The sequence below is a fragment of the Nematolebias whitei genome, chromosome 6 (assembly GCF_014905685.2).
Source record: "Nematolebias whitei isolate Nwh7 chromosome 6, NemWhi1, whole genome shotgun sequence".
NCBI lineage: Eukaryota > Metazoa > Chordata > Actinopteri > Cyprinodontiformes > Rivulidae > Nematolebias > Nematolebias whitei.
Genome location: NC_056503.1, coordinates 35,917,421 through 35,931,549, shown reverse-complemented (window position 1 = coordinate 35,931,549; position 14,129 = coordinate 35,917,421). Strand labels below are relative to the sequence as shown.

The window sequence follows — 14,129 nt, the reverse complement described above, 5'->3', positions numbered from 1 at the left end:
ACATACATACATACATACATACATACATACATACATACATACATACACACATACATACATACATACACACATACATACATACATACACACACACATACATACACACACACATACACGCATACACACATACATGCATACACACATACATACATACATACATACATACATACATACACACATACATACATCATCGTCCATTCATCCATCCTTCCATCTATCATTCAGACATCATCCATCCATCGACCATCCATCTATCATTCAGACATCATCCATCTGTCCATCATCCACCCATCGTCCATCCATCATCCATGCATCCATGCATCCATCTATCCAACATTCCATCTATCCATCCATCATCCATCTTTCAGACATCATCCATCTATTCATCCAACCATTCATCCAATAATACATCCATCCATATTTCCATTCATCCATCCATCATTCAGACATCATCCATCCAGCCATCCATCATTCAGACATCATCCATCCAGCCAGCCATCATTCATCTATCCAGCCCTTCATCATCCATCCATCATCTATCCATCCAACCATCCATCCATTAACCCATCCATCCATTCATCCATCATCATCATCCATTCATCCATACATCCATCTATCATTCAGACATCATCCATTCATCCATCTATCTATCATTCAGACATCCATTCATCCATCCATCCATCCATCATCCGTGCATCCATCTATCCATCATTCTATCTATCCATCCATCATCCATCTTTCAGACATCATCCATCCATTCATCCAACCATTCATCTATCATCCAGCCATTCATCCAATAATCCATCCATCCATCCAACATACATCCATCAGACATCCATACATCCAGTAATACACCCATCCATGTTTCCATCCATCCATCCATCATTCAGACATCATCCATCCAGCCATCTATCATTCAGACACCATCCATCCAGCCAGCCATCATTCGTTATCCAGCCCTTCATCATCCATCCATCCATACATCCATACATCCATTAACCCATCCATACATCCATCATCATCATCCATTCATCCATACATCCATCTATCATTCAGACATCATCCATCTGTCCATCATCCATTCATCCATCTGTCCATCATCCATCTATCTATCATTCAGACATCATCCATCTGTCCATCATCCATCTATCATTCAGACATCCATTCATCCATCATCCATCCATCTATCATTCAGACATCATCCAACTGTCTATCATCCATCCATCCATCTGTCATTCAGACATCCATCCATCCATCATCCATCCATCTATCATTCAGACATCATCTATCCATCCATCATCCATCTATCATTCAGACATCCATCCATCCATCTATCATTCAGACATCATCCATCTGTCCATCATCCATCTGTCCATCATCCATCCATCATCCATGCATCCATCTATCCAACATTCCATCTATCCATCCATCATCCATCTTTCAGACATCATCCAACCATTATTCATCTATCTTCCAACCATTCATCCAATAATTCATCCATCCAACATACATCCATCAAACATCCATGCATCCAATAATACATCCATCTATGCTTCCATTCATCCATCCATCAATCATTCATACATTATCCATCCAGCCAGCCCTTCATACATCCATTAACTCATCCATCCATCCCTCCACCATCCATCCATCCATCCATCCAACATTCCATTCATCCATCCAATGATCTATCCATCACCGATCTATCCAGCCAGTCAGCCAGCCAGTCAGCCAGCCAGCCAGCCAGCCATCATGATGTTATTTACAGTTCTATTAGACTTTAAGGACAGTAAACTTGGGTAGATCTGATGTTTTGCCACAATAATCTGCTTGTTTTAATCAGATAAACTCAGATCTTAATATGAACACTTTCACTTCAACATTCAGCTCTCATATAGGGAGAAGCTGCTGGTGTTGTCCTGATATTTTGTTTTTTGTTTTTTCCCTCAGAAGACCCTATGATCCTATTCTAGCATCCAAAATATCCCTCTCAACTCTTCTGTTCAGTGGGTTTCTTTCCTTCTCTGTGCGCATTTTTAAAAAGTAATGAAGAGAAGTTAAAAAAAAAAAAAAAAAGGATGAGGACTTCTGCTCGACTCTCACCCCGTTTGTCACATTCCTCCTTTTCTCCTTGACGTCTCCATGGATCGAACCATGTGGGTGAGCAAATACACCCTCATGCTCACTCTCACTAATTTACACTAGAAAGAGTTCAACCAAATGTAAGGGGAGTTACTCAGAAAAAAAAAACTGCTGAAGAAAGTGTTTTTTCTGTTTAAATGCACCATTTGATTTTGGTATATTGATGCAGAAAGCACCACTTAATTATTCATCAGAACATTTTCTAAAAGTTTAACTAAGAAGATGGTGTTTAAAGGTGGCAGCAGTGGAGCAGAGAAGCAAAATGAAAGGGAAAAGGGCTGAGGCGTGTAACAGACGCTGTATGCTCCTGTCATTTTCTCTACAGCGAATCACACAGGGAGCTGTGAAGACTTGATAGCGCCTGCAGCAGACTGAAATATCAGTGACATATGAGAATGTGGATGGGTGTAGAGAAGAAAGAAGGCCAAATTTTAGATAAGTCCCAAACACAGAAACAAAACATGGAGGAAAAGAAATGCTCCTTTACGCTTTTTGTTGGACAATTTGCTCTGATACAGTCATTGTTTTTATAATTAAAGGCCAAGCATTCCTTGTTAGAATGCCTCCTTTCATATCAGTAAGAAACTTGGGCTGTATTCACACTGCAGGCAAACGTGGCCCAAATCAATTTTCTTCTGTTCTTTTTTTTGCCCCTATGCAACTCAAATCTGATTTTTCGGAACGTGACAAATCTTTTTTTTTTTTTTTTCAAATTCGACCCAGATCTTTTTCATATGTGGTACTGAATTGGTTACAGATTTGGTGTTTCAAAGTGAACTCAGTCTGAACAGTCATACTGCAAATAAAGTAGAGGGATGTAGATCGATCCAAATATCGATGATGATAATAACAACGTCATACAGTCTAAATTTTTTAAATTTTATTTCCCATGTCCTGGATGACCGAGACTCTACAGTAGCATCCAATACAAAACATTTCTTCTTAAATTTGACATTAATTACTACTTATTGTCAAATTTCAAACAATATTATCGTTTATCGCAATAATTTCTGAGACAATTAATTGCCCAGCAAAATTTGTTATTGTGACAGGCCAATGTACATCCAGCGATTACTTTCTGAGAGTTGTATTAAAATCCATCCACTGGTTGACATGACATATTTTGCTAACAGATGGACAAACAAGCAGACAAAAGTAAAAACTTTATCACCACTCACCTTCAGCAGCGGGTAAAAATTAGTTCCTGTGGTTTCATTTTTCATTCCTTGCTTTTCAATATTTAGGTGCCTTCAAGCTGGAGTGAGAGATGTTTCACTCCCAGAAAAAAATGAAATTTGCATCTTTACATTTAAGACTCATCATCACATGTTGCTTTATTTGTGCTTTGAGTCATCCAGATGTTAGAAATCTTTGACTTGAAGCAGCAGCGCCACGCAAACCTGATGTTTATTGATGCTGCCGTGTGTAACTGAGACATTTCGCTGCTTTCAAACCAGAGACTGAGCCAGAAATATCTTGTCATGACATAAGACGTTTTTTTTTTTTTTTTCCACAAGCATTCAAATCAGGCCTCAATAAACAACAAAGACGGTTCAGAAATGTGAGGCGCGCTGCCAGTAGCTCCTCTTCATACTGGCAGACTGCTCCTGCAGGAACCATCCAGGACTGATCTCATATTTGAGTCATTTTAAACAAATGTTTGCAGCTTCTTGAGTGACAGGAATGAGTAAAAATGAATTTGCATGCTCTGTGAGACTAAACAAAACATTTTCTAAGAATTACAGCAGCTGAATTCATCATTTAGACAAAACAACTGAGAATTAAAAATCTATTCTTCTCCAACAGAATGAGATGATTTTGGCCTGGATGAGACAGACCGACACATACTGTCTGTACAGATGGGCTCAGTGGATGACACCATCTGTGCCCAAATCCTTTCTCTATTTTTGTGTTCAATCAAAAATCTTGTTTTGTCTATATGCATTTTCTTACTGAATATTTTGCGTTGGTTGCAAGCTCCTCCCCCTCTCTCAGCCAGCTGATCGTTGGTTTCGGATTTCCCTGGGCAGAGCAGCTAAGCAGAGTGCTTCCCCCTTCCTTCGCCTCCACATACTGTGGTGGCGTTGATGTAAATGAGGGTGGGGCTGTGGACAGGAAGAAACAGATTTGATTGAAACAGTCTGCATCATTTGTATCGAGACATAGCCCAGACTAACCCTGCATTTATGACCACACACCTGCAAGATGTGTTCTTCTTAACAGGAGTGCCTAAAATACAAACATTCTGATGGTGTTCTGTCATAAAAGGACTTTTTACTTGTTTCCACAGGTCGGCCCAGTGAACTCACTCGGCCGAGGTTCCAAGCGAGCTGATCTGACATCAGCCGACGGTGATTGGCCAGAGAGCCACGTCAATCACGAGTCAAACACACCGTTTTTTAAAACCTCGCAACAACAGTATTTATTTTTGTTATTTACTTCTTTAAAACGTGAATAATAAATCCATTAAAATTACAACACTGTGGTACAGTGAGGAGGTGCGGGCGTTTTCTTGCTCTTTGGCTGATAACAGAATTCAGACAGAGACCAAATGGTCTTGATCTACAGGGTCTGTCTGGGGGAGGAAAAAGGTGGCGTCAAATGGCCGTGGCATTTTTAGAAATGTGGGAATGATGTTTTTTTTTTTACTTTTATTCTCCTTTATTTACTTGTGGGTGGTACGTTTCAGGGGGTCGCTATGATGAGGCAACGCTCAAATGTACAACTGATGTCTCCCGTCTGAAAAGTGAAAGTTTTGGAGATGAGTGTTTTTTCTGGACTGGAACTGAACAGGGAATGCATGTAAACCTTAATGTTTTTGGTGCCAGATGTTCAAGTGGCTAAGAGTTCCACTGCACATAAGAATAAAGGTACCATACAGTATTTTTCAGACTATAAGGCACACTTAGAATCCTTTAATTTTCTCAAAAATCATCAGTGAGCCTTATAATCAGGTGAGCCTTATGTAATAATTCTGGTTGTGCTTACTGACCTCGAAACAATTTTATGTGGTTATTGTGAACGAGTTGAATAAAGTTTCACTTTTCTGACTGTTTTGTTTCGCCTAATGCATCTTATGTGTGAAAACAGACCCGTTTATTGCTATTGCGCCTTATAGTCTTAAAAATACGGTAAATGTATTTATTTTTGCTTATTTGAAGCAGCACAGAATGACAAATCCTGGGGGGTTGGGAGGAACAATTTTTCCACCAGGCACAAAGACTGAGCTGGGGGGACGCAATGGAGGCCTTGACCGTCATATATTAATCTTCAGCTACCCCTACTGCCATCCTATTAATGTAAGGAAACTACACTTTTATAAAAACTAGAAATCATTGTCTCCTTAAATAAATGGGGTGGCTGGTTTATGTGTTTCTCTTCGTCTATATACTGAACAGAACCCTGAAGCTCCCAGGCCTCTGGTAGAGGACCAGAGTCTGAAATTAAAACACCAAAATGGAAAAACGGACGTTGGTACTTCACTTATTTTTCAAGTTAAACAGCTCACATGATGAACCAAATGGACATATGGTATTTCTAACTCCCTTCTTCACTCCCCATCAGTGGATAAAAACTGCTAAGACTGTGTATGACCTGGTTGGGTCGAATAAAGGAAAGTGAGTCATGATGAGATTGGACAATTTAAAAGCATCTATAGTTATGAAGATTTATCTTATCAGTTATAGAGCATGGAGTATGGGTAGAAGTCTTCATCTAGGCTACAGCCTAGCCAAACAAAGCCCTGTTTTTAATCATTTTCAGGCTTATAAACAGCTTTTTACACTAAAATGACATACTGGTGTGAAGGAACGCTACATTAACTAACATTAAACCTGAACACTTCTGTGTAGCACCGTTTGTTTAGTTTTTCCCTGTTTCCTCTGCCGAACAACGTAAGTGTGTCCGTGCTAGTCATAGACTGCGTAGTCTGTCTATGCTAATAGCTCTCTCTCCACTTCCACTTGATGTTTATGAGCCACAATGAAGAAGCTAATCGTCTCTTCTAGGCCAGTAAACTGTAGCGTCCTTCCAGCATGACGTTCTGGGTCTAAACGGTGCTGCTGTGTTCAGTTAGACGAGGAAACAAAAAGGCTGCAGTGGTAAAACTGGGTCAGTGCTTGCCTCTGGGAGTGCTGCCACGCTTCAGACTGCACACAAGCACCTGGCATGGAATAAACAAAGTGCCCAATTAGCACATTTAGACATCTGTCTGTCCACACTGCCCTCTCACTCCCCAACACTCATCACATTACACGACACGGTAGATTATTGGAGGTTTTAATAAAATGATCGACTGATTTGAGCAGCCGAAGGGCCGATGGATGTTAAACTGATCTTAACAGCTAAACCTGACCAGCTCACTAAAACTGTGCTTCTATTTTAGCATTGGTTTCATTGATTATAAATGGATTGCGTGTGGTTCACAAACAAAATATGCACATTTAATAAATTTATTCTATTTTAGAGGTGCTTCCCAAAGTCTTCCACTAACTAAACCATTAGACTTCTTTCTTTAGAACTTGTTATTAGGAATGTGCCAATTTTTATTTTTTCGTTTTGTCTGGGGTACAATCTAAAACAAAGTAATGGCGCTTTGCCACTGTCTCAACTCTCATTGATCCCACACCACACACCGCACCAGCTAAGGGCCTGCTCACTGCATCCTGCATGTTGGTCCTCGGGGGCCACCATCCTACATGTTGTTCCTCGAGGGCCACCATCCTGCATGTTGTTCCTCGAGGGCCACCATCCTGCATGTTGTTCCTCGAGGGCCGCCATGCTGCATGTCATTCCTCGAGGGCCGCCATGCTGCATGTCATTCCTCGAGGGCTGCCATCCTGCATGTTGTTCCTGAAGGGCCGCCATCCTGCATGTTGTTCCTCGAGGGCCAACATCCTGCATGTTTTACATGCTGCCCTGCTCCAACACACCTGATCCAATGATGTAATCATCTTCATGTTTTGCAGAAGCCTGTTAATCGTTCATTGATTCAAACCAGGTGAGTTGGAGCAGAGAAGCATCTGAAACATACAAGATGGTGGCCCTCAAGGACCAAAAATGACTCATCAGTACTGCACGTGTGCTGTGTAATGTGATTATTTACAGAGTTTAGCTTTTTGTTATCAAGTAAATTTATCATTTTTTAAACAGAATGTCTTCCAACACTGAGCTATTTTAGCCAACTAAAAGGCTAATTTAATCAGCTGTCTATATATTATTTTTTTGCCTACTTTAAGGTTTACTCAAGGGAAAAAGCATCAGCTGACAGGAAGTAGGGGACACTCGTGGCGTTGCCAGTGACAGCAGGTAGACGGCTCCACCTGGGATTCGTTTCACACCGTCAGCTCCAGTTCGTCACGAGGACGCGTCGCCATGGTTTGGGAAACCTGGGAATTGTATGACTAGAAAAAAAAGCAACCTGCGCAGTAAATTCTTGCCCTACTTACTGCTGCTCTTCATTAATTAGAAGCTGTGGAAGAAGCTGTGCTCCTGCTGCTCCTCTCTGTGGACCACCCAACACAGCGCATGGTATTTGCTCACCAACTTCAAAGTGCTTTTGTAGCTTATTTTAAAGTCCCCGGACAGTTTTTCTCTACTCATTCCTGCTTCATAAAGATCATTGCAAAAGAATAAACATGCTTTTTTTTAATTGATTTCACATCACAAGGACTGAATGTTTCCGTTTTATCTGTTACGGAAAAGAAAAGGAGACACTTAAGGACAATTTTATGCCTCTTTATTCCACAAAATCCTTATTAGAAAATTATATGACGAGATCAGGAAAATGTCTGGAGTATTCAGAGCGAGCAGCTATGAAAGCAGAGAGGCTTTTCCTGCTGAATCGTACGCAGGTTTTGATTGCAAACTCTGCACCTCCAGGATGATGTTGCACCAGCAGGTGCATTTGAAACGCAGCAGGTTCTTTTTTAGATCGAGATGTTTATAGAACCATGAGCAGAGATGCGCCTAAAGCTTACTGGCAACACCGCTAACTAACAAAAGAGTGCGGTATATGGCACATTATACACCCGTCGACAAACTTACACAGCAATACAGCAGTCTATACCAATGGATCGGACAAGCAAAGACCTTGTATAACTTTGACCTTGATTTGTGACCTTAACCCTGGAGCTGGGGTGATGTAAATACACGTGTTTAAAGTTTCATTAAATTATCTTGAGAAGATCAGACGTTACAGTCTAGACAAGAGAAAGTTTACGAACAGATGGATGAATACCATCCATCCATCATTTTTACCCACTTCTTCCTTTTCGGATCGTGGGGGTCACTGGTGCCCATATCCAGCAGTCACTGTGCGAGAGGCAGGGGGACACCCTGGACAGGTTTCCAGTCCATCACAGGGACACAGAGAGACAAACGAGACAAGCATTCACTCTCTCACTGACACCTAGAGACAATTTTGTTACCAATCAGCCTAACATGCATGTTTTTGGTCTGTGGGAGGAAACGGAGTACCTGGAGAAAACCCACGCATGCACGGAGAGAACATGCAAACTCCACCTAGAAATGTCCTGGGCCAGGATTTGATCTGGCAACCTTCTTGCTGAGAGGCAACAGCTCTACCAACTGAGCCACTCTGTCGCCCGGACTAAGATTATACCATGAAAAAAACAAATAAATAAATTTTTAAAAACTCAAAGATTTACTTCCTGATTTAGACAAATTTAGACATTTTAAGTATAGGATTGTGCAGATTTCAAACTTTGGGAAAGAGGAACTGTTTACTGAGGTCAGGCAAGCTTTACATCAATCTGTCGTTATCAACTGGTGGCCCATGGGCTACTTTGGGTTTGTTGGAGTAGGGCTTTTCCAGCCAGTAGGGGTGACTATATAATGTTTATAATATGTAATAATATGCATTAATATTTATACATTTGAGGACACAAAAAATACCATATGTTATGAAGAAAAAATATATATAGTTTAACAAGTTTGATAGAAACTTAAACGCCGGTGATTACATTCTGAAGGTTTCATTTAACTGTCCCTCATTTCATTAAACATTTTGCTAACAGACGAACACGCTCACACGCAGGCGATTACATGATCGCCCTCTTCTTGTGGCAACGTGCATCGAAAGACATTTGTTCAGATGAAGTTGGGCTCTGAATGGGACATAAATGCCAGAACGATCTTACCAAAGAGGCACCGAGGCAAAGGTTTAACTCTTTACGTTTGTCCGGTTAACCTATTATTGAAAACACTGACTGATGCTTTAGAAGTCGAGACAACGAAGGAGACAGGATGAGAAACAGAGATGAGAGGAGGGGGGGACCAAGAGAGACTGGCCTCAGTGTCCTCTTCGGGCAGGAGGCCTTGCCATCTGACACCTGCCACTGCGCGGGCATGAATTCCCTGTCCGCTTGGCAGGAAGTTGAGTCCAACAAACAGCAACTCAAAGGAAGAGTGTGTGCAAATAGCAACGTCCGAAGGAAACGAGCGTCCTTAGTGTCTGAGCAGAAACCAGAAGAAAAGGGCACCTGTTCCCTTCAAAGACTCCCATTTAGAGGAATATAATGCCTTAACTCCTCTGTTAACGTCTACACTCTGAACCAGCTTTCTTTAATAAATAGTAAATATTCATGTAAAAGCTCAACATTATAGTAAAATGAACATGTCTACCTGCAGACACTACAAACATTGGAGGTTACAAAAAAAAAGAAGCCGTAATTCAACATTTGATACCAAAGGGACAGATCGGAAGGTGGGGTTCTGTGGAAAGCTTCTAACAATTAGTGTCTTACCTGTTGCAGATATTTCTTTAGAAAAATTAAGTTTTATAATCATCACATTGACAAGCTAATGGCTAGTCCAAGACCACAGTGAGCCGCTGCCGACTTAAAGCAAACCTAGAAAATTTCATATCAGTTCATACAAACACTATTTTGTAACTGTTTTGCGTCATTGTCCCTTTTACACTTCACATTCATTCTGGCAGTCAAATTAAGATATTATTCCCCAGGCTTTGGCACAGGCTGAGGCTTGAGTATGGTTTTCATAGCTTCTGTTGCTTTTATTGATCTTACTGTTTTTAACTCTTTGTATTCTTTGTTTAATGTGTTTTAATGTTCTTGATTTTACCTGTATAGCACTGTGCTGCTGCTGTGATTGTTTTAAAGTGCTTTATAAATAAGGTGGTAGTAGAAGTGAAGTGACCCAGGCTGCACTAACAAGTGCTACAGCTAGCTGCTGCTATTTGCATTTGCCAGTACCCAGTTTTATGTAAATAACAGTAATAAAAATATAGAAATTCTAAAGTAATGTTCTATCAAATAGTAACTTATCTGCCATGACATCACTCACAAAGTATGGAGTGTGTAGAAAAGGGCAGAAGTCTCTGTCCTGGTTTTGTTACGCTAACGGTTAGTAGTTAGTCAAACCATGGAGCCTTCTATACTGGTTTCCAGTCTTGAACAGCAGAAACAGCCTGACTGTATCAGTCCATCTGAGCAGAGATGCTAACCTTACATTCAGCGGCCTCAGGAGACAAACATTTGTGTCAAATCACAACATAGCTTGTTCTAGAAAACAACAAGGTAAACAAACGGAGTCATGCAAAAGTGCAGAGGTTTAAAGATAGCTGTTTTTCAGAAAACGATTTAAAAGCCTGAAAAACTTGTTTAGAAAACAGGCTAACGTTAGCTAGCAATTAGCCTAGCCTGGAGGAAGACTTCTGTCCTTTTCCTTTGTACAGTAATCTACTTCGTGATTCATTTTTCACGGACTCGCTCCATCACGGTTTTTCACAGTAAGATTGGACATGACACACAATTGGCTGATTGATGGATGAGCAGCACGATCTGCATGTAATTTTTATTAAAAATAAATTACTTTAAATTATTTAGCACCTGCTGCACCTGTGTGTAGCCCACACTGCAGGAGAAGCTTCCTCCTGCAGAGTGTCAGGATCTCTGCTCTGCAGCGGAGGAGTGGGCGTGGCCGAGAGCGGGAGGCAGGGAGCTGAAATCATGTGCTCTTTTAGAGCGTTTAGAAACATTGTTTAGAATGTTGCAAATGTGAGGGAAGGGTTTAAAATGCCTTTATATATATATATATATATATATATATATATATATATATAAATGCTAAAATAAACTACTAGTTATACTACTATTGCTACTTCGCTGATATTCACGTATCGCGGGGCTTCAGGGTACGTATCCCCCATGATAAACGAGGGACTACTGTACTGGGTGTTCTCTGACTATGTTTATAAAATCTTAAAATTATGACTATTTAACATAACGCCACTTCAAAAATCACCAGACTATCCCTTTAATGTATTAGACAATAGTATTTGCATAATTTGTTCAAATGGCAGCATTCCACTTTGGCCTTAGCCTCACTCAGCTAGCTCATCAAACTGGTCAGAATTAAACTATTGCTCTAAACTGAGGTCAATCAAAGAGATTTCTAACACCAGGTAAGATATTTATTTCTCAAAATAAAATGAGGGATCATATTAGTTCTGCCGCTCAGCTTTTATTAAAAAGTCCGACAGATGCAGAACAAGGAAGCAGTGGCGATGGAATAATAATGAGGTGGTCATAGAGCTGCAGTGTGCCAACACAAGACGTTTGTCCAAACGCCTGCAGGTTTACACTCAGCAGACGAGTCGCCTCATCCATCATTAACCAGCAAACCGACATCTTTAGCTACAACATCTCGTCATGTTGGTGTAGTTCATACAGAATACTGAGCAGAGACGCATTAGATTCCGCTTTGATTCAGACGCAGGTCAGCGTTTTTATTTCACAGTGATGAGGTTGTGGACTCTGTAAACGATTCTTTATGTGGGAATTTACACGCCGTGCGTCGTTGGGATTATTCAAACTGTAAAACACGTGCACGTTAGGATTGAATATGCACGAGTTTCACGCAGCGCTCATAAGTTCACAGACCGAAAATATACACGAGAGTGATGACGGCATTTAACAGCGTCTGCACAAGTAAAATGAACTCTTCAGACTAAGGTTGTCTTGTGCTGAGCAATCCTGCATGATGCATTAGTGCTCAGGGTGCAGGCTGTGAATATCCATCAGCTACTACCACACCAAACTTTAGCTCGTTAACAGTCAAGTTAACACAGTTGTAGTCATTTTTGTGTAGGCAAAGGGAAATCACACCATTCTCCTTGAAAAACTGAATAAATATGGCATTAGAGGATTAGCACTACAGTGGGTATCCAGTTATTTGAATAATAGGAGACAGTTTGTACAAGTAAACAATGTAAGATCTGAATTTTGTGTTAATAGATGTGGAGTCCCTCAGGGCTCTGTGCTGGGACCAAAGTTGTTTATTTTGTATGTGAATGATCTGGTTGATGTGTCAGGGCTTATGAAGTGTGTTTTATTTGCAGATGATGGGTGAAGATATTGAACGGATGTTAGAGATGATACAGGCAGAATTCGTAAAAATAAAAACTTGGTTCCATCTTAATAAGTTATCCTTAAATTTGGAAAAAAAAAACTAAATGATATTTAGTATTAGAAAGAAAATTATCGAAGTCCTATTTAAAATTGACAGTATTAAAATTCATAGAGTGAATGAAATAAAATTTGGGGGTGTTGTTATTGATGAGAAGCTGACATGGAAATCTCATGTAAATTACTTAAGAATAAAATTAGCAAAAATTAGTTGCATTACTGTATAAAATAAAATAGGTTTTGAATGAAAAAGCTATGTATATATTGTATAATGTAATGACTGTTCCATATTTAATCTAATGTATTGAAGTTTGTGGAAAAGCATGCAAAACAATTACAAATCCTTTTTTTTTTTTTTTTTCTTTAAGAGCTATAAGAATTATTAGTAGGAAGTGCTATGGTCACCCAACAAATATATTATTTCATCAGTTGAAATTATTACAATTTTATGATTTGGTTCAATATAGTATGTTGCAAGTCATGTATAAAGCTCATGAAAAATATTACCCCCAAATATTCAATTAAAATATTGTTAAAAAAGCGAGACATTATAAACTTAAGGGAATGGAAATGTTTGTTAAACCTCTATTTCGAACTAGTCTGAAGGAGCTGCGTTGTCATTTAGGGAATAGGATTGTGGAATTGCCTTGATATCACCACCAAAATTTAGAAAATAATGAATATATTTAAAAAGATGATTAAGTTAAAGTTGTTGGGAAGGATGAAGGTGCCAGGTGAAGGATGCCTGATTTTTTTTGTTTCCAATTTGGAGATTCAAGTGAAGGTTATTGTTTGTTTGCAGTTATTTAATTTATTTTTTAAAATAAAGGGCAGATATTATTTTTAAAAAATTATTCTTTCTGCACCCCTTTCATTCAATGTTTTTTTTTCTTTTTGATGTAATTGTTTTGCTTACTTTAAATGAATGAATAAATGGGAAGAAAAAAAATCAGCTGTGGTTGCCATCTTGAATTCTGTTGACCTTGAAAGTAAATTAGTTGTAGATATACAGTTAATAATTACTTTCTGAAAGTTTAATTGAATTACATGCAGCGAGTCATGGAATATTTTGCTAACAGACAATCAGGAATGACTACAGTTAATGGCAAGGTTTTGCATAAAGATGCTGCGCAATGTGCTGCGTTCAAAGTATGTGTTGGGGATGAAGCTCAGCTACGCAAAAAACAAATTTTTACTAAATCTATTTAAAATTGGCCGAGTTACAGCCATTTATATGTTTTTCAAGTACAGCTGGTTAAAGCAGCCATCTTGAATTGGGTTGAGTTCAAAAGTTAAAGAGTCGTAGACGTCAACCCATTCATCACTTTCTGAAAGTTTCGCTAAAATCTGTTCAGTACTTGATGAGATATTTTGCTAACAGAGTTAATTCAAATGGCGTTTTAATCATAGATCTATTAGTGATTAGTTCTCAGAATATAATCTGAAGAACACTCTCAGCTACTGCTACACCTTTAGCTCAACAACTGTGAGATGGGCTGAGTTGCAGCCATTTTTGTGTTTTCTAAGAACACTTAACTG

The 14,129-nt window shown here is 39.5% G+C and overlaps 1 protein-coding gene across 1 annotated transcript in view; it reads right to left on the bottom strand.

The window, feature by feature from the left end:
* igsf9ba (immunoglobulin superfamily, member 9Ba) overlaps positions 1–14,129 on the bottom strand; it is a 111,150-nt gene that overhangs the window by 49,483 nt on the left and 47,538 nt on the right. Inside the window, exon 4 of the mRNA XM_037677582.1 lies at positions 4,096–4,247. Coding sequence (XP_037533510.1) covers positions 4,096–4,247 — 152 coding nt within the window. The remainder of the gene's footprint in view (positions 1–4,095; positions 4,248–14,129) is intronic.